Consider the following 22,168-nt stretch of genomic DNA (forward strand, 5'->3'; position numbering starts at 1 on the left):
ATGTGGGTATACTCTCTGTTGCATTCTTCAAAAGATCTAGTTGGGCAAGTACTTTATTCCAGTCGGGTTTGTTATTTCCTACTATTCTTTTATAGGTTTTTTCTGAAACATTATATTGTACTGCCAGGTCGAAAGGAATGAATTTGTGGTCTGACCAGATTTGGGCCGAGGGGGATTTAATAGTCAGAATATTGGAATTAGAACAAATACAATCCAATATATGGCCTGCTCTGTGTGTGGGTTCTTGAGTCAGCAGGGTTAGACCAAGGACATTGATTATGTCCATGAAGCACATTACTCCTGGATCTTTAGGGGAATCTAGGTGCAGATTAAGATCCCCTTATAATGTAAAATGGGCAAATCTGAGCGTGAGATCGCTAAGTACGTCCCCAATGCTCTCCAGGAAGTCTTGAGGTTGTCCCGGAGGGCGATATACTAGGGCACCGGAAAACGTCAAGGAGTCATGAATGTTTAAACAAAAAGCCATAGCCTCTGCCCCCTTGATATCTGGCAATTCATAGGTGGTGCAAGTTATGGAGTCACGGTGAATAATAGCCAAACCCCCTCCCTGTTGCTCTTGTCTATCTAAACGTTGGATTTGGAAACCTTGTGGGAGGGCTACTGCTATATCTGGATTGCACCAGGACTTTAACCAAGTTTCTGTAATGAAGAGCCAGTCTAAGTCCCCTTCAGAGATCAGATCGTGAATGTTTTGTGCATTCTTGCACATTGATCTAGCATTAATAAGCCCCACTCGTAGAGTAGTGGGTCTAAGCTTCCTATCAGATGTTGGCTCTGGCCAAAAAGTTGTCTTACAGTATTGACAGTGGATTGGGCCATCCCATGTATCAGGTTTGAGGATGTCATGACAATGCATGGGAGAATTATTCAGAGACAGAAGATAGGCTCTAGATAGACCGATGCCTCTATTATGTGGAGCATTCCTCTTGGCCCTTGGCGCTTCCTTAGCGCTGACGGGCGCAGACGGGCAGGACTCTGGCATGACTCCAGCGTGAGTCCTGCTGGTCCGCAACACGTCCGCTATGCGGAGAGGAGCCGTCCACTTTTATGCAAAACTGGAGCGCGTCAGAGCGCTTACCACCCCCAATATGGCCGCTGCGTGGGACTTCGTCTACTCGGGACCGATCTCTCAGCGTCTGTGCTCAGCTGAGAGTGGCCCGAGTAGTAGAGGAGGGAGGAGGGAAGTTTTCTGGAGGAAAAGCTTCTAGAATCAAGCTAAAAAGTGCCACATACACAAATAAAATACGCCGCTTATTTAATCAAGCAGAGTACAGATTCTAACGCTAAAAGAAGTTTAAAGTAAAGTTGATGCAAAGGACCTCCCGGCTTCCGCCTCAGGAGGGTGAAAGTGCTCGGCTAGAACAGGCGCCGAAAACAGGAAGCCCTTTTATGCAAAACTGGAGCGCGTCAGAGCGCTTACCACCCCCAATATGGCCGCTGAGTGGGACTTCGTCTACTCGGGACCGATCTCTCAGCATCTGTGCTCAGCTGAGAGTGGCCCGAGTAGTAGAGGAGGGAGGAGGGACGTTTTCTGGAGGAAAAGCTTCTAGAATCAAGCTAAAAAGTGCCACATACACAAATAAAATACGCCGCTTATTTAATCAAGCAGAGTACAGATTCTAACGCTAAAAGAAGCTTAAAGTAAAGTTGATGCGAAGGACCTCCTGGCTTCTGCCTCAGGAGGGTGAAAGTGCTCGGCTAGAACAGGCGCCGAAAACAGGAAGCTCTTTTATGCAAACTGGAGCGCGTCAGAGCGCTTACCACCCCCAATATGGCCGCTGCGTGGGACTTTGTCTACTCGGGACCGATCTCTCAGCGTCTGTGCTCAGCTGAGAGTGGCCCGAGTAGTAGAGGAGGGAGGAGGGAAGTTTTCTGGAGGAAAAGCTTCTAGAATCAAGCTAAAAAGTGCCACATACACAAATAAAATACGCCGCTTATTTAATCAAGCAGAGTACAGATTCTAACGCTAAAAGAAGTTTAAAGTAAAGTTGATGCAAAGGACCTCCCGGCTTCCGCCTCAGGAGGGTGAAAGTGCTCGGCTAGAACAGGCGCCGAAAACAGGAAGCCCTTTTATGCAAAACTGGAGCGCGTCAGAGCGCTTACCACCCCCAATATGGCCGCTGAGTGGGACTTCGTCTACTCGGGACCGATCTCTCAGCATCTGTGCTCAGCTGAGAGTGGCCCGAGTAGTAGAGGAGGGAGGAGGGACGTTTTCTGGAGGAAAAGCTTCTAGAATCAAGCTAAAAAGTGCCACATACACAAATAAAATACGCCGCTTATTTAATCAAGCAGAGTACAGATTCTAACGCTAAAAGAAGCTTAAAGTAAAGTTGATGCGAAGGACCTCCTGGCTTCTGCCTCAGGAGGGTGAAAGTGCTCGGCTAGAACAGGCGCCGAAAACAGGAAGCTCTTTTATGCAAACTGGAGCGCGTCAGAGCGCTTACCACCCCCAATATGGCCGCTGCGTGGGACTTTGTCTACTCGGGACCGATCTCTCAGCGTCTGTGCTCAGCTGAGAGTGGCCCGAGTAGTAGAGGAGGGAGGAGGGAAGTTTTCTGGAGGAAAAGCTTCTAGAATCAAGCTAAAAAGTGCCACATACACAAATAAAATACGCCGCTTATTTAATCAAGCAGAGTACAGATTCTAACGCTAAAAGAAGCTTAAAGTAAAGTTGATGCGAAGGACCTCCCGGCTTCCGCCTCAGGAGGGTGAAAGTGCTCGGCTAGCATCATGCACTAACCATCATTGTAAAAGGTGCACCAAGCGTTATCTGAGCATGGTGTAGCCAAAACTATTAGCATGAGGGTGCCACAAAAACATCTTGTGTCCCAGGATCTACCAGGGTTCCCATGCTGGCCAATCTCACCGCCTGAGGTATGCATACTGAATGAACATCATCAGTATGCATAGGCTGTGGATGAGACGTATTGCATAAGGGGGACATGGTTCTGTTGAGCAGCAAGAATTCACCTATTCCCCACCTTACCTTAATTATGGCGTAATCCTGGTGAAGTCTGCTGGAGAAATAGAACATTTTCAGCTGGTACCCACACTCGAGTGGGCCTTTCATATCAAGACAAAATACAGCAGGATGTGCAAAAGTGGATCTTCTTGGTATGTAGTCGTGCAATGTTATGGCAGGTCGTTTGTTTTAATATTTCGATTAGTGGGGAGATACACTTTTAAGGATTGTCTGTTGGAGGCATACCACCTCTCTACGTAATGACCAGAACAGGGAAGGGACAAATTCGTAATATACTGATCTAAATATAATGTTTAATAAAAAATAAAAAAAATAAGGGATTTTGTATAATTTCAGAAACCATCTAACAGAACATTAGGTACATAGTATCCATAACAAATGGAGCAAGGAATGACGTGTGTGTTTTAGGCAATGTACAACGGATCTGTTATAAAGAAAAGTATGATAAATTATGCTATAAAACTTTACTTACGAGTGAAGTTAGAATCGGCTGAAATATTGTGATGGTGGCTGGATTGCTTGCCACTTCCGTTACAGCTGTCACCAATATACACACCAGGAAGACAATTAACCAGACAGGAAATCGACTTAGTGATTCCATTCTTTCGCCCACCCATAACGATAAGCCAGATACCTGCAAAACATAATAGTTGTAAAACGTTTGCCTTTTTTGCTTCTGCATCCAGTCAGTACTTTTATTTATCTTTATTTAGTAATTCTTCACAAACAAAAGACAAAAGAAAAACGAGACATTTAGCATTATATCAACAAATATGACCATGACTTGTGCCCCAAACATATAGAAATAAGACTTGACAATGCATTGATCAATGAGGGGATAGGCAACGATAGGAAGAGCATAAAGGGAGGTGGAATCAGGCTTATGCAATAGTTTCTTGACTAGTATGACATAAAGAGGCGAGCAGGTGAGTGAGGATCTGCGTCCGGGGAGTCTGGTTCCAGAGATAGCAAGTAGGATCAGAAAGGCGATTTTACATTAGGGCCATAGGACCACAACATCCTGATTGCCCCCTCCCGTGGTTTTTAATCTTCCTCGCTCACCCCACAAATAAAGGGGTACCTTGGGGTGAGTGAGGGATTTTTATTAAATGTAAAAAAAAAACAAGACAATTAAGACTTCTCTAAAGTGATTCCTGGAACATGGTTGAGCCCACCCACACATTTAGGATTTAGGGTGAACCCAATGATAAAACTTGCCACTACTAGGGTGGGTGAGGGTCATATATAAAAAGAGGTGTTCCCATCTTCCCACCTCTAAGTGCGGTGGAGTATAGGTTTTCTTTTACCTTTCTCCTAAATCACTGCTCCTTGCAAGGGAAGATAGTATTTTTGAGTTAAGATTGTTTCAGTGGGAGTACATATCCCCTTTCCTTTCACTTTGAAATGATCTCTCCACTCTTTGGGTCTTTGAAATATCCCTTCCGACCCTATTTGTTATAAGGATCAGAGAGACTACCAAATATCTTTGGGTAGTGGGATGTCGCTGGCCAAATATCCTTGAGGGTGTATGTGTCAATCATATTGTGAAGGTTATCTAATTTGATTTGATTTGATTTGAATTAAACTTGTATAGCGCAACGAATGCCCGGAGGCGTCTTGGCGCTGAGGACTAGACAGATAGAGAACTAGCGTAAGCGAGCTTAGAGGTCAGACTGAAACAGCCACGTTTTTACTGACTTCCTAAAAGTTTTTAGATCTGCACTATTTTTAATTGTTAATGGAAGGGCATTTTAGGATTTGGCAGCTCTTATCAGAAAACCCCTGCCTCCCCAGCGTACTTGTTTGAACCTGGGAATTTGCAACAGTTTTTGTTGAGCAGATCTGAGATTCCTAGATGGAGCATAGACTTTTAAATGCGTTCTCAGGTATAGAGGACCATTCCCCTGGAGTGCCTTGTAGGTGATACATAGGGCCTTAAATACTGTTCTCCTCTTGACTGAGAGCCAGTGCAATGTATCCAATTGTCGGGATACTGACTCGAATTTTGGTATATTCAGAATCAGTCTGGCTGCAGCATTCTGCAGTCGTTGTAGCTTTTTCATGAATTGGGCTTGGATCCCCAAATACAGCGCATTGCCATAATCCAGCCTGGAAATGGCAAGAGCCGTTACAAATGTTTTTAAGCCTCCGGCGGAATATAGGCACAAATCTTCCTGATCATTTTGAGGATAGCCCAAACGCTGGAGGATAAGCAGTTAATTTGGCTCTCAAAAGTCAGCTTGTGGTCAAAAATAAACCCAAGATTTTTTGCTTTCGAGACAGGTGTGGGACATTCGCCCAGCTCTGAAGGCCACCAATTAGGTGACCATGCCAAGGGATTGGTACCCAGCAACAGTATCTCTGTCTTAGTACCATTCAGCTTGAGACAGTTAGATTGCATCTAAGCATTTACGTGGCGCATACAGTTGTTAAAACGATCTGCTGTATCATCCACATTATTGGTTACTGTGACAACTACCTGCGTGTCGTCCGCATATGAGATTACCGAGAACCCATATTGTCTTATTATTGCTGCCAGTGGAGCTACATAAATGTTAAATAGAGTGGGGCTAAGCGCGGAGCCCTGAGGTACTCCACACTACTGCTTGTAGGCTTGGGAACTGGATTCCTTAAGTTTGACTCTAAAAGATCTGTCGGTGAGATAAGACTTTAGTAGAGCCGTTGCAGAGCCCAGAATACCCACTTCCGACAGTCTGGAGACTAAGATGTTATGATTGACGGTATCAAAGGCCGCCGATAGATCTAATAGTATCAAGGCGGCCTTGCCGCCTTCATCCAGTGACTTCCTGAGCTGCTCGCTAGCTGTAAATAATGCGGTCTCAGTTCCGTGGCCTTTTCTAAAACCAAATTGTGATTTATCAAGTATGTTATGGGTGAAGATATATGCTGACAGCTGGGTGTTCATCAACTTTTCCAGAGCCTTAGAACAAAACGGGATTCTGGAAATTGGTCGATAGTTGATAACATCGGCCGGGTCTAAATTAGGTTTTTTCAACAATGGGAGTACCAACGCTGTTTTCCATACTTCAGGAAATTGCTCCTGGAGTATAATCTCGGAAAATAGTAAAGTTCATTGCTCGCTGAGAGTGTAAGGGAAGAGATGGAAAATGTATGAGGTACAAGGATCGGATGGGGCCCATTATGTAATGCCCAATATAGTTTCCACAATCTGATCTGTAGTTGGGGGCGTGAACGCGAAGCCAGATGAATTAGAGGCGGGATTATTCCTGATAGGGGTTAAATCACTGGTAAGATTGGAAAAGGTTCTATAAACCAACTCCACCTTGTCCACAAAGGCCTGGCCAAGGGTATTGCAGAACTCTGGGGTGTTGTCAATTATGGGTTTGACCGGAAGTTTTGCTAAGTTTCTAACAGTGGCAAATAGCTCTTTGCTAGAGTTTTTTGAGGCCAAAATCTTTGATGTAAAGTAGGTACTCTTTTCCTCGGTAATCAGTTTTTTATAAGTAGCTAGTACCTGTGCATAAAGCATTTTGGACTCTTTACTATAGTTTTTTCTCCATTCTTTTTCTGTTCGCCTACAGAGCTGCTTTTGTTTCCGCAGTTTGTCAGAGAACCATGGCTCAGATGGTTTATTCCGCTTCGAGACAAGGGTCTTTAAGGGAGCTGAAATATTGACTGCGTTTGTAATCCAGACTGTTAGATTTTGTACTGCCAGGTCCGTTTTGGTATTCACATTGGGTTTGTTTGTAGATAGTGATGCCTGCAGATCATCAGCGGCAATATCTGCCCATGCACGATAGGTATATGTTGCAGCTGGATTGCTATTTATGGTTGATTGAGGCGTGGCCTTGATGGTAAATAGGATAGCTTTATGATCTGACCATACTACTGAGAAAACTTCCTTAATTTTTATATCGGGATTGGAAGTGAATACTCCATCTAGCGCATGACCAGCAGTGTGAGTGCTCTCTTTGATTAATTGTTCCAACCCTAGGTTGGTCATAGTGTTAATAAGCTCAGCATTCTTTAAGTCCTGAGTGTTCTCTAAATGATGATTAAAATCGCCTAGAATAGTGAAGTTAGGATAATTAATACTTGTTTCTAAATAAGAGGAGAGTATATCCACCAGAGAAACTTGAGTTCTGGGTGGATAATAGACTAGCAGCCCATTCCAGGAGTCGTTGGGGCTAAGTTGTATCTGAAAGGATAACAATTCACAATGCTGTGTGGAGCCCAGGGAAGATGTTGTTATGGATAGGCCATCTTTGATAATGATAGCCAGTCCTCCTCCTCTTTTATTCTTTCTATCTGCTCTGTGGATTTGATAGCCAGTAGGAAGTGCCTGTACTAGGTCTGGGTCAGATGCATCATTGGCCCAGGTCTCTGTTACAAAGACCACATCCAGGGCGTAGTTATCTATCAGCTCAGCCATCTCTACATTGTGTTTAATTAGAGAGCGAGAGTTAATTAGCACGGCTTTTAGTTCTATGCTAGTTCTTAACTGTTTGACTTTCATCAGAGGGGGAATCTGTGTGAAGCTAAATTGTGAATCGCAGTGTTTACATTGTTTAGGTTCCAAAAAAAGGTCAAGTTTGAAGTGGCAGTAGGGGGCAGTTGTATTGCGCAAGTTAATTAAGTCATCTTTGGTATATGTGATGTTTGCTGTGTTGTAATGAGCGTGATTTACCTCCCCGGGCAAGTGCTGGTGGAGTCTAAAGTGGGTTCGAGGATTAGGTTCAAATCAAATCTTAACAGTATAACATCCTTGTCGAATCTGGGGTCACTGACATTTGGGGCATAAACATTTAAGAAAAAGATTCTTCTCCCCAAAATTATTCCCGATACCAGGAGGTAGCATCCTCGGTCATCAGCAATGGTGTTTTGGTGAATAAAGGGAAGACTTCCATGAAGAAGCATGTAAACTCCATGAGAATAAGAGCTGTAATGGGTAAAATGTCTATGTGGTCCCGATGATGCCGCACAAGCGGGGGAGGATTGAGGAGGGAGATGTGTTTCCTGCAAAAACGCAAGCTTAATACTGTGCCAATTGAGATATGACAAGACCAGTTTACCCTTTCGGGGATTGTTGAGGGCACAGATGTTCCAGGTAAGGAGTGTAAGGATTTTACTATCCCTTGGATGTCCTCTGAATATTACACCAGGGTCAAATGATAGAAATGCAGGCCAGAGAAAGAATCTTTCATCCAAGCAATAGGAACATGTATTAATATTCTACACAGGTCTAACATTGGTTAGGATGACTTAAACACCCTTTCCAACCAGTGTTGTATATACAAAATAGGGTATCAGTGTTTTTTTTTTTTCTGAATGTCTTTTTCTTTTTCACGTTCACATTGAACATGAGCACTTTCTTTTTCACTCCTTTTCAGACAACCACCTGATGTTATATTGATTGACTAAATACTGTTTTTCATATAAACTATATAAAAATGAGATTTTTTCATAAAAACATTGATGTCCTTTCTTTCTTTTTCTCTGTGACTAGAATCAAATTATAAAATAATTCTCTGTATGACCATTTAAATGGATTTTTCCAGTCCCAGGCTGTCCTGGTGGACTGGTAGGTTATGTCTGGACCTAGTCTTGTTTATACCGTATAGATTTCTAGGTCCTTGACTTTCTCTGGTAAAACTCTATTAGTATTTAAAGGTTATTCTGTAATACAGGAGGAGAACCATTACAGTAGTGCCACCCCTATCTCTATATTCATCCAAGTCCATAAATGGCCTGTTAGGAAAAAAGTCCACCATCACATCCATGCCCATAACTTTCAGCACTCTTCTCCTGCATGAGTGGAAGAATGGCATTATATGTTATTTTTGATAATGGCAAATAAGATATCACCAGCCTGTTTTTCTAACTCCACTACTTCCAACTATGTACTCCATTCATCCACATCATCTCAACAGTCGGGCTTCTACACGGGGCATATTATCAATAACGGCGTTAAAAATTATCGCTGGTTTAGCGGCAGAAAACTGCTGCTAAAGCGGCGATAATGGGCTTGATAATATGCCCTTGAGAATTCCAATAGAAGTCCATGTTCTGGTGTGAACATGGGCTTCTATTGGAATTCTCAAGGGCATATTATAAAGTCCATTATAGCCGCTTTAGCAGCAATTTTCTGCCGCTAAACAGGCGATAATTTTAACACCGTCCTTGATAATATGCCCCCACATTGTCAAGTGTAGCGATTAAGTTTCAGCCAACTGCTCTATCCACACATGTGTTAGGAACGTCTGTGCACTCAGCCAATATTCCGCATTATGTGTTTGTGCAGCCAAATATTAAACATAAAAAACCATGTCCGAAAAGTCCCCATTTTCCATTGGCTAAATCAGAAACTCCCATTTAATGCGTGCTAGTTTCCACACCCCATACCAATAGCAGGAACACCTGGCAGAGCTGATTAAAAAACTCCGTTATAATTGACTAAATACAATAATCTAGCAATATTACCATTTTAATAAGCAATATACACCCAAACATGGAGATTGGCAGACTTAGCCTGTGTTAAAACTGCACTTTGTGGTTCTTTAATGCTGTTCTGAAAGTTTGCTTCGGCAAATCTCCTGTATCTCTGGTTAAATAAATACTTCACTATTTACCCCCATCGAGCTTCCACCTCAGTGGATATTCACCCTCAAAGACACTGTTGCTGTCTGTGAAGGGGAGTACTCCAGATTTGTCACAATGTATTTGTAGTCGAGGGTAGCCGCCGAATTTGATGACCTCCCTGATAATTACGGCTACGTTAGTCTCTAGGCTTTGGACGAATAGCACAATTGCATCAGCATGAAGGAATATCAAAAGGGTTCTTCCCCCTATGTAGAGAACACGCTGGAGATTAAACCTGCAAGGGGAGGCAGTGGACATCTCAGACATTTTACCAATTAATGTATTCACACAAGATGCAAAAAAGAAGCGCACACACCTCTTCTGCGTTAGCAAAGCACTGAAAATGGCATCATGGTATGCCCCAAAGCTCATGTTGTGAAATACACCCCTATGAGTCTTGAATATGGTTAAATCAAGTGAGCAGCAGATGACATTCCTGGAATGTTCCCTCAAACCAAACTGGCAGGAGCTTCATGCGTGGGCAACAGTCAAAATGGTGCTGCTGGTCACCACGTGTGCACTGTACGCCACAGCCCTTCATGGTGGCATGCAAGGAAATGATGGGCAAACTTCTACAGGGCCCCAAGTGATGCAAGGGGCATCGTTTAGTGGTCGTCAACTCCAATGTCTTGTAACCCTTGTGCCTGTTAGTGAAAATCTGTAACCTCATAGGCAGACTTCACAGGGGCCTGTGCAGGCATGAGCTGACAGGGCTCTTTCAAAGCCACGTTTTGGAGGCATATCTTGTAATTTGTACAACACACAGCGTCCTATGCAGCACTATACTGAGAGGCCTAGAGATGGGCACTGATTTGTATTGGCAGGTTTCACCATGCAACAAAAGTATATATATGTATTATCAGGACATTGGCTTCCTTCCCTTCGATGCAGGTTCTCGCCTCCCTGCAGCAATGGTTTTCAGAATCTTAGGGAGTTACCAGTGGTGTTCTCATGAGGCAGGGAGGGTATGGGCAACCTGGTGGCACTGTAGATCTAGTCAAACACGTTTAAAGTGGACCATAATTATTCTTAGGTCAAATAAGGTGACATTATTTCAGAGCAAGTCTGGTGCAGGAGCCCCAGGAGAAAATCAGGAATTTTCTTTCTTTCTTTCTTTGAGTTCCTGCAAGGGATGGACAATCACGTTTTTATTCTTATTTTGAACTGTTTAGGGGGAGGGCAGCGTGTTGTGCCGTTTTAAGGAAAAAATGAACCCTTCCTGAATAGGCAAAATAGTGTTTTGTCAAGTGCGTTGTGGAAAATGGAGTACGGTAGCTTGCAGCTGACCCTTTTCTATTATTTTATAGACAAGAGAGAGACTGTTATGGCCATAACAGAAATAATATTATGTCTAGAACAGTGGGATATGGACATACTTATCTGTTCCCCCTTCATGATTTGAAGGAACAATTAGCACTGCCCTGCGTGACAAAAACTGGCGTAACAAACGTTGAGGGGGCCCCCTGCAAGGTACATGGAGGGGCTCACGCTTCGGATTGAATCCGGAGACCTCAGTACTGACTACTGTGCTGAAGGGACCCCTGAAGCTCGGGGCCTCCCGCTCCACGGGGGATGCGGGGGCCTGTGCTACGCCAGTTGCATGGGTGGTGTTTTCCCACAGACCTTAAATTAAATGCATGCAGCACCGCCTCGCCGATGCCTATGACCCCTACAGAACTTAACAACAAGACTGAACTGTCCTGCAGGGGACCTTGCAGGTATTTTACTCCTTATTCCCTATGCATTAACTTATTGCTCAAATTAGAAAACGTTAGACAATACTGAACTCTACAACAATGTACTCTGCAACATTTTTTTTTGTAATTTTTTTTTTTTTATGGCAGTGTTTTATATAGCGCGAACTAGAACCGAACCGAATCAGTTATCAGAGCGCTTTACATAGCACCAGTTACGTTACATGAGGACACACTTTCATTTTAGGCACGGGGAGATTAAGTGATTTGCCCAGAATCACAGGAGGTTTTTGGCGTCGTTACCGAGACTCGAACCAAGTTCCCCAGGTCCGAGGTCGAGCGTCTTAGCCGTTAGGCCAACCCCTCTCCCCTTTGCATTGCACTGCCTGCCACTCTCCGCTACTGTACTCTATGCCAATACACTCTACTCTGAAACAATCTACTCTGCCACTCTGAGTCTATGCCACTCTTTTTTTCTCTAAGCCAAACCACACCACTGCACTCTACACACTACACTCTACACCACTTTACTGAAAACCAATACACTCTACGCCCCTGCACTCTCTGCCCATCTACTCTGCACCACTTAGCCTTTGCACTCTACGTCACTTTACTCTGCACCACTGTACGCCACTGCACTCTACACCAATGCACTCTACGCTACTCTACTCTGCACCACTGCACTCTACGACACTACTCTGTAGCATTGCACTTTCTGTCACTGAACTCTTCTCTGCGCCATTCTACTCTGTAACACTTTACTCAATGGGCTGCACTCTGCTCTGCACCACTCTATGCCACTCTTCTTCACTCTGCGCCAATTCACTCTATGCCACTCTAATCTTCTGTGCACCACTGCACTCTGACACTGCACTCTATACCACTTCACTCTACGCCTCTCTAAACTACTCTGCTCCACTCTACTCTATCAGTGTACTCTACCCCTTCCACTATGCACCACTTCCCTCTTCGCCACTACACTCCACACCACCACCTAAGCTACTACACTCAGCTCCACTATTCTATACCACTCCACTCTACGCTGTAACACTCCACTCTACGCCACTTCACTGTACTCTGAAACAATGTACTCTATGCCACTGTACTTTATGCCACTCTACTCCACTCTGCGCCACTCCACTCTACACTACTACAATCAACATTGTACAAATCTACAGGACACATCTCTACTGTACGGCGCTAATCTATTCCACTGCACTCTACCCTGCACCACCATACTCTCCCCAGCATCATTCCACTTCATTTCACTCAACTCACAAACTATCTACTCTACGGTACTGCACTTAATGCCACTCTGCACCACTCCACTCTGTGCTGCAGAACTCTAAGCCACTAAACTCTACACCACTGCACTCTTCGCCAATTCACTAAAATACATTTTAATCACTCTGCACCACTGCACTCTACGACAGCATACTCTGAAATATTGCACTTTCTGCTACTCTACACCACTGTATGATATTGTACTCTACGCCACTCTTGTAACTCACTCTACTCTGAAACAATCTACTCTATGTCACTGCAGTCTACGTTATTCTATTCCACTCTGTGCCAATCCACTCCACACTATGCCACTCAATTTTATACCGCTACTCTACTTCACTGCACTCTACACCAATGCACTCTACATCACTTTACTCTGCACCACTGCACTGCATGCCACTATAGTCTACACTATGACCCTGCACTCTACGCTACTTTACACACCATTGCACTAATCTGTAACTTTGCTCTGCACCACTCTATGCCACTCAACTCTACACGACTGCATTCTACAATACGGTGCTCTGCAGCACTGCATTCTACTCTGAACCAATCTACTCTATGCCACTCTGCGCAACTCCACTCTACACCACTATAATCAACGCTGCAACACTCTACCCAACATCACTGTACTCTATGACATTGTGCTCTACGTCACTACTCTATGCCACTGCACTCTACCCTACACCACTGTACTCTACCCTGCACCACTCCACTGCACTCTACTCTGAAATAATCTACTCTACGCCACTGCACTCTACACCATTTAGCACCACTCCACTCTACGCAATTGCACTCTTAACTGCACCATTCTATGCCACTGCACTCTACGCCACTCCATTCTAAACCACAGAACTCTATGGCAATTCCCTCTGCACCACTTTACTCAAAACCAATAGTCCCTATTCCACTGTACCTATGCCAACTATATTGCACCACTGCACTTTACGGCACTATACTCTACAACATTCTACTCTACACCACTGAATGCTACATCATTCTACACCACTGCTCTCTACGTCACTGCACTCTATGCCACTCTACTGCACTCTACGCCACTACACCACTCCACTCTATGCAAATACACTCTACACTGCACCACTCTATGCCACTGCACTCTATTCTAAACCACTGCACTCAATGCCAATTCCCTCTGCACCACTTTACTCAAAACCAATGCACCCTATGGCGCTGTACCTATGCCAACTACATTGCACCACTGCACTTTATACCACTATACTCTACAACACTCTATTCTACGCCACTGAATGCTACATCGCTCTACACCATTGCCCTCTTTATCACTTCACTCTATGCCACTCTATTATACTCTGCACCACTGTACTCTGGCACTGCTCTCTGCACCACTCCACTCTGAACCACTCTACGCCACTGCACTCTAAGCCACTCTGCGTGACTGCACTGTACACCACTCTACTCTATGCCACTCAACTGCCCTGTACGCCACTGCACCACTTTACTCTATGACAATGCACTCTACATCCATCTACTCTTATGCCACTGCACTCTAACTGATTTGCATATGGCCATGTCTGAACTGGGGTGGCAGAGTGGGCTAAAGAACGGTGATGGATTAAACCCAGATCTTTTGACTGGGTGTGAGTGTTTGATTGGTTCAGATGCTCTGTCCATTACCACCCCCTTTTGTACCGCTTTTGGCCGCCATAAGTGTGGCAGGGTATGCTCAGACGTGAGTCCCTTGCTCACTTTGCCACTGGATTCAAGCAAGCCGGGCTGAAGACGGCTGTAATGCCAGAAACCGGTCCTCGGAAGCTTGTTTCCGGTCCAGGGAAGGCATGGCTTGGCAGTTCGGGCTGGACTGTTCCCATGAGGCACAGGGTCAGACTGATTTGCATATAGCCATGTCTGAACTGAGGTGGCAGAGTGGGCTAAAGAACGGTGATGGATTAAACCCAGATCTTTTTACTGGGTGTGAGTGTTTGATTGGTTCAGATGCTCCGTCCATTACCACCCCCTTTTGTACCGCTTTTGTCCGCCATAAGTGTGGCAGAGTATGCTCAGACGTGAGTCCCTTGCTCACTTTGCCACTGGATTCAAGCAAGCCGGGCTCAATACGGCTGTAATGCCAGAAACCGGTCCTCGGAAGCTTGTTTCCGGTCCAGGGAAGGCATGGCTTGGCAGTTCGGGCTGGACTGTTCCCATGAGGCACAGGGTCAGACTGATTTGCATATAGCCTATGCCACTCTACTCTATACCACTTCACTCTACGCCACTTCACTCTACTCTGAAACAATCTACTCTGTCACTGCAGTCTACGCCATTCTATTCCACTCTGCGCCTATCCACTCTATGACACTCCACACTACACCACTCAATTTTATACCGCTACTCAATGCCACTTCACTCTACACCAAAGCTCTCTACACCACTTTACTCAAAACCAATACACTCTATTCCACTGTACTTTATATCAATGTACTCTGCACCACTGCACTGAACGCCACTACAGTCTACTCTATGACACTGCATTCTGTGCCACCCTAGACCATTGCACTCTGTCACTTTACTCTGCATCACTCTATGCCACTGCACTCTACTCTACACCAATGCACTCTACGCCACTCTGCAGCACTGTACTCTATGCCACTGCACTCTACTCTGAACCAATCTACTCAACGCCACTCTGCGCAATTCCACTCTACACAACTGCAATCAATGCTGCACCACTCTACCCAACACCACTCTATACCACTGCACTCTACCCTGCACAACTCCACCTCACTCTACACTTAAACAATCTACTCTACTTTGCGCAACTCCACTCTATGCTGAACCACTCTACGTCACTGCATTCTATGCTACGCCACTCTATTCTAAACCATTGCACTCTACACCACTTTCCTCTACACCACTGTTAGAAATGGGATTTCTGGTTGGCTAAGGCTTGTGCCAAAGCCAGGCAGAATCCACCACTCTAGCCAGGGCAAGGGAGTTACACACTGACGATAACCCCTGCTCACCCCCTTTGGTAGCTTGACACAAGCAGTCAGGCTTATCCCACATTTGCGCAACACACACACAGCAGCAACATACTAGGCACACCACAAAAAGAACTCCACACAAGGTTATATATAAAATAGCCTTTGTATGATCATAAATACATTAGAATAGTAATCTCACCATATACACTGTACCAACTGGCACTAGGTAATATTTACAGGGGATAAACATATACACATGGCAGGGCCAATTGGGCCACGGTCAGAACCATCACAAAGTGAAAATAGTAGATGTAGAACCAATAATAAACTTAGAACACACCCAGTAATTACTGGCAAACACTGTACTCAGCATTATATCCTGCAACATAAATCATAGTATGCAATCAGCATCACATTAGGCGTAAAATACATTATGCGCCACCCTCATAAGCCTAAATATATTAGACCATAACCTCCTAATCCTAAATTATATTAGAGGCAAAAATCACAGTAGAGAATAACCTCACAAGCATAAACCACAGTATGCAAATAACCTCATTACATAAACACAGTATGCAAAACCTCATAACCATAAACCACATTAGAGGCATAAATCACATTTCCAGCGCACCACATAAATCACGTTTAGGGCCTGGCACCCTATCCACCTAACACAGTCCCCCTGGCCAATTGGCCTTCTTAGAGGGTTCAAATGTCCATAATGTCAGGGCGTCTGCCAATGCAGCAACATCAAAAAGGTTGCAATTGCGCTGGGGCAGAGGAGTGTATCTCATCCCTGTCTCTCCAAAAATGCCGTGGTAAACACAACGGGGAAAGAAGGGTCAGAGGGAGAATATTTAAAGACCTACCCAGGGTGGAATCCCCCTACCAAGAATGTAAGAAACAAAAAACACACTGGGGGTCTACAGCTGGACCTAATACGCTCCAGACAACAAACTGACAAAAAAAACGCTGCCTAAGTCGGCGAGTGTTTGCCAATACTATGTAGCTGAGATTTTTACAGAGTATTTAAAACCATGACCTGTGCAGTGGGATTCACTTCAAATATAGAATAGACCCATAGTACCCAGGAGTAGGATGTCCATCAACGTCAGATGTAGATCATATATTCTCATTTGGTCATCCAAATAGGAATTGTGTATCCCATGATCATTGGGAATAATCCATAACCTAGATTTGTCTGGGTCTTATCTCCAAATGCAGTGAAGGCCGATTGAGCAAAAAGATCGTGATGGAATCTAGTGCAGTGCAAAATAAATGTAGTGTAGTGAGGTTAAAAAAGGAAAGTAGATCAATACCAAAGCTTTAATATAACTTGATCACTCCCTTAGTATAAGAACAGTGCAAAGATGCAGCTTAAACAAATAACTGCATTACGGCCAACATGTTTCAACCTAAGGGGAACCAAATCCCACGGTTTTCTTCAGGGCCACAGTCCTTAACGTTTCCTACTGCATTTCATAACACGGTGAAAAAAGTGACTAAATCATATAAAGGATACACCTATGTTGTGATCAGTATCTTTCAAACCTCTGTATCAACCAGTGTCGATTTCATCTGTTCGTAAAAACAAAGCAGAAATATTTTGTGTGAATCCTAAAAGTTGAAATGCTTCCAAGTCACTATTCTACATTGGAAAGGCTTAAATAACCATTTTGTACTAACCTGTGTTGTACAGGAAGCATACCTCACCTCTCCTGGAACCTTGCTCGGGATAATATGAGGCCACGCTCTAGAGAAGGCGAAAAAAAGGGGGGAATGGGGAAGTAACTTAGGATCACAAATAACCTGGTATACCTCCTTCCTGATTCAATACCCTTATACATCTAACACCTTATCGAGCACTCCAAAAGTCTCTGACTCTGGGACAATCAGGCCCCCGACCCCCTCAGGTCAGAAGGAACCTTCGCTAAGTCTTCACTGCTGTGTTAAACACAGTGAGAATTATCATTCTCTCGACTAATTGTTTTACTAGCCTGGATGTCATAAATCAAAAACGGTAAAATACCAGGATAAGCACTCTTTATGTATTGATAGACAACAGACTACTGATAAATCCTACCCATCTTTTATTATTTCTTGTTATGGATATGGCAGTGCGAGAAGAATGCTCACTGCTGTGTTATTCCGAGAAGTTAGTTACACAAGATAACAATATAAAATATCCAACAAGGTATCTTCACTCATAGGGTAGCTAGTGGAAAGACACTCAAGTAGAGGGACACTCCCTGTTTTAAAACGAAGCGAGACTACTCTTAGTCTGAACTAATTGCAAAACCTCACCCTAAGTGGAAGGGGGTTCGAGGCTTACCTGTCCGTCGTTGCCTCAGGGCTTCCAACTGAGCTCGGAGGGAGGCAACGAGGGCAGGAAACATCACCGCTAAAGAATGTTTAGGTATGGGCGGGGCTTGCCTCGAGGACTAACATTGCAAGTAAAGCCCCACTTCCAATATCTATAGTGACAAAACAATCTGTGTTTATCAATTGTGCAACTTAAAATCATGCTCACCTCGGGAGCGCTAGGAAATATCCTGTGCTTCCTGATTCAGAGTTCAGTCGAGATTGGCAACATATGTTATCTCGCGAGACTAAGCCTGGGAACGTCAAAGAACTACAAAAACGCATCAAAGAGCAGGGAATTGTAGTTCCTCAACTCTTCTGGCGAATAGCGTTTCGCCTAATAAAACGCTAGTGTAATCGATATATTGAAAGAGGTGGTCTAGCCATATTCTGCATGTTGTTGGAGGCCAGGCATCAGTGGCTGACTGTAACAATGAGTGACAAAGTGTCATAATGTTAAATATCTTATTTTGAAGATTAGATGCGGGCACATATATTGCAAACTGTGGGCATATACACTGGTTACTTTAAGTACCCGACGCGGTGACCAATCCATCTCCTAAAAATGAGAGAGCCAGATGCAGCGCTTGCTATTACAACACTCCGTGAAGCTGTAACTGTGGAAGTGTAAAAGCCGTCCCAGCTAATTAGGGATGGTGGTATGGAATGAAGTACATCTAGTACCAGAGAGTTAAATGTATATTATCTCACTAAGCTCATGATACACATGTAAGGTGTCCAATGGGACTAATAATCTTAGCTATAAAACAACCAGTGCCTAGCCTTTAGTGAGGATGGACGTTCTGTCGTTTAGCAGAAAAGTCTCAATGAGAAAATAGTCAAGCCTTTTAGTTCAAAGAAGTCCAAGGTATCTCATCGTTCAGCCCTCTGACATCAGAGGACAATCTATAGACCCATTTCTGTTCTTTGAGGAAAAGGAATCTAGAGATATCGGCAACGTGTGGTGCAACAAAGGGTTTCTCTAGGACTGTCCAGTTGAACTCGGATTCTTGGTGATTGTGCTCCAGGAAATGTTTAGATAATTTAGATACTGTTTTTTTACATCGGAACACACTTTTGTGCTCGAGTATTCTGGTGCGTATCTTCCTGGTGGTCATCCCCACATAGTTTTTCTTGCAGGGGCATGTAAGGAGATAAATTAGATTGGAACTGTTGCAGTTGGTGAACTGTTTTTGCAACCATGGGCGACTAGTCCCTATATCCACCTCGAGGGAACGAACAGTCTGGGGACAGACTGAACAGGCTCCGCAGGGATGGTGTCCTTTTACCGCTGGAAGGTCCCATAATGTGCCAATGGATCTGGTGGCAGTTGTTCTGGGTCTCGTGTGGACCAATTTGTCACGCAAACTGGTTGACCTTTTGAACACGAACAGAGGAGGCTCTATTTTGTTGTTGCCTACATTCAAGAGCTTCCAATGGCGCCTGACTATTCGTTGTAACATGTTGGACTTTGTATTAAAAGTGCTCACAAAAGTAATGCGGTCAGACGGTGGTTTAGGAACCGAGGGTTCTAATAGGCTTAAGCGGTTATTATTAGAGGCCCGTTTCAGAGAACGTTTGATTAGTTTTTTCGGATACTGTCTCTCTGCTAGATGGTGGCTTAGCTCAGTAGCATGTCTAGTAAAGGACTCTCTCTCTGAGCAATTGCGCCGGATCCGGAGAAATTGCCCAAAGGGCAAATTATCTCTGAGCGCTTTAGGGTGCTGGCTCTGATATAACAGCAGAGAGTTCCTAGCCATAGGCTTGCGGAATAGCTCGCTTTGTAACCCTGAGTCAGTGGCATAGATGGAGAGATCCAGGAAAGAGATCCTCTGTCTGTTGATCTCTACAGTGAATCTCAAAAATTGATTTTGTAGATTCAACCACTGATGAAACAGGAGGATAGACTCACGATCTCCTCTCCATATCACCAGGATATCATCTATATATCTCTTCCACCACTTGATGTAAGGGTGGAAGGGATTGGTGGGTGTCAGGACGTGTTGTTGCTCAAAAGCATGGACATACAGATTCACCAAACTCGGGGCGAAAATGCTGCCCATACTGGTCCCAGACGTCTGGAGGTATACCGTGTCCTCATATTTGAAAAAATTGTCTTTCATGGCCAGTCTGGCCAGAGACATAATGAAAGAGACAGGTGTAATGGAGTCTAGCTCAATTTGGCTTAGGATACTACTGATAGTGTCCAGAGTCTCATCCTGGGATATTGACGTGTATAGAGACTCCACGTCAAACGAAACCAGAAAGTCTGTCTCAATGTTGTACTCAATCTCAGGTAAGGCTCGTAACACATCAGTAGAGTCTTTGAGGTAGGTCGGCATGGTGGCGACCAAGGGTCTTAAGAAGTGATCCACAAAGGCTGACAGAGGCTCAAGGAGGGAGCCTAGACCTGATATAATTGGTCTCCCAGTTGGTGGTCTCTGGGGTTTGTGCACTTTGGGCAAAATATAGAAGTAAGGCATGGTGGGATTTGCAGTCACAAGGAAACCAGCCAAAAATGCCCCCAGAGAAATAATGGCCTAAATGTTGCAGCTGTCGCTAATTGCTGTGCAGCTGTGAAGGTACTGGGGGCCCTTGCACTGACTGTGCTTTCTAAACCAACATGCCCAATCATTGCAGCTGCCCGGGCTGGTGCGGCGCAGCTGGGAAGAAAGTAAGGGGCCCTTTAAACAACTGTGCCCCCAAGGTGAAAAAGATGGCACTGGCACTACACGTGCCATTTGAGCCCCTCTCTGGGACTCTCAGAAAACAAAAGTGCCCCAGTGATGCAGCTGTCCTCTAGCAGGCGGGGCAGCTGTACAAATAGCCAAACGGAAGAGGCACGGTCCCGCTGGACCCTCTGGACATCCCCGGGGCCCTAACAACAATGTAGCCCACGTCGGAGCGGCCCGCGCTCCTGCCGGTCTTCGGGAACTCTCTCTCCTCCATGCCCGTCTTGGCTCGGTCCCTCTTCTGGGACTGGGACTTCATGGGGGTGCCCACAAGGCTCCGGATGGCCTTAGGTGGCCGGCGGCACTTCCTCTTTGCAACCGCTTGGGCACCGGGGCTCCAAACAAGTCACGGGAGCCCCGCTCGGGCCTACATCACCTTCTCCTGGCTTCTGGGCTATACGCAGCCAGCCCCGCCTCCAGTCAGGCAGTTTGCCTGGTTTCTGGGCTGGCCGTACTGCCTTCCCCGAGTCGCAGCAGTGACTCTTGGCAGCAGGACACGGGGTGGGCACAGGTCTGAATATAAACAATGCTGAGTGGGCACCCGCTAAATCAAAGGTGCACAATGCGGGGTGTTCACACGCCAGTTCAAACACAAACAAAGCGGGGTGAGCTCCTGCTCGGCATGAAAAGAATGCGGGGTGGGCACCCCACTCCATGAGGCATCACGGGGGAATCGATAAGAAGGGGATTCCCTTTAAAAGGGCGGCGGCTCAGCTCTGAGCAGCCCACACTCTTCTGCGCCTAATTAAAATATAGCGCTCATGAGGCACTAGGTGCAGCCAAAGTCCTGGATCTCAAGAGAAACAGAAGGGTCCAAGCAAAAAGTTCTTCTAGGTCCATGGGGTGTAGCTGGGCCCAGGGATGCCAGCACACAGAGCCCTCCAGCAGGGAGGTAAGCCCCCATGGCGGTTCCTCCTGGGCCCAGCAGCAGCAAGCCCCAGCAAGGCAGGATCAGCACCAGCACAAATCATGGGGTCACAGCCCCTATACATATACCCAGATTCTCTTTGTCTGCAGCACAGGGCTTGGGGAAACCAGATGCAACTGGTTCAGGGTGGAATTGGAGCACTTTGTTTACCGAGCTCCTCTTTCCCTTTGTCAGGTGGGGGCTAGGTGATCAGACACACCACAGGGGGAGAAGCCACCATTGTACAGGCTAGGCACAGACCTATTCAGGGTCAGGGAATTACTCCTCCCACTACTCCCAATGCAGATGTTCCATTCAGCCTAGTGCTACCTCACCCTGCCCCTCCTGGAGCCACACACACCTCCCAGCCCCTGTCACTCAAAAGCCAGATATGCATTTCACATCAGGCAGGCAGACACATAGCACACAGAAATGCCAACTTCTAAAAGTTACATTTCTAAAATAGTCATAATAAATCTGCACACACCATTGTGCAGCATTTATTATGACAATTCCAAATATACTAAACTTGACCACGCTTCTCCTGCCATATCAGGAATTATCACTGACACACTGATCAGGGAATCCCCAATGCATTCCTA

The 22,168-nt window shown here is 45.1% G+C and overlaps 1 protein-coding gene across 1 annotated transcript in view; it reads right to left on the reverse strand.

Moving 5' to 3' along the window:
- Positions 1-22,168, reverse strand: part of LOC144822877 (solute carrier family 13 member 1-like) — a 701,886-nt gene that overhangs the window by 74,227 nt on the left and 605,491 nt on the right. Inside the window, exon 14 of the mRNA XM_078680852.1 lies at positions 3,477-3,638. Coding sequence (XP_078536978.1) covers positions 3,477-3,638 — 162 coding nt within the window. The remainder of the gene's footprint in view (positions 1-3,476; positions 3,639-22,168) is intronic.

This window comes from Lissotriton helveticus, chromosome 3_1 (assembly GCF_964261635.1).
Source record: "Lissotriton helveticus chromosome 3_1, aLisHel1.1, whole genome shotgun sequence".
Lineage (NCBI taxonomy): Eukaryota > Metazoa > Chordata > Amphibia > Caudata > Salamandridae > Lissotriton > Lissotriton helveticus.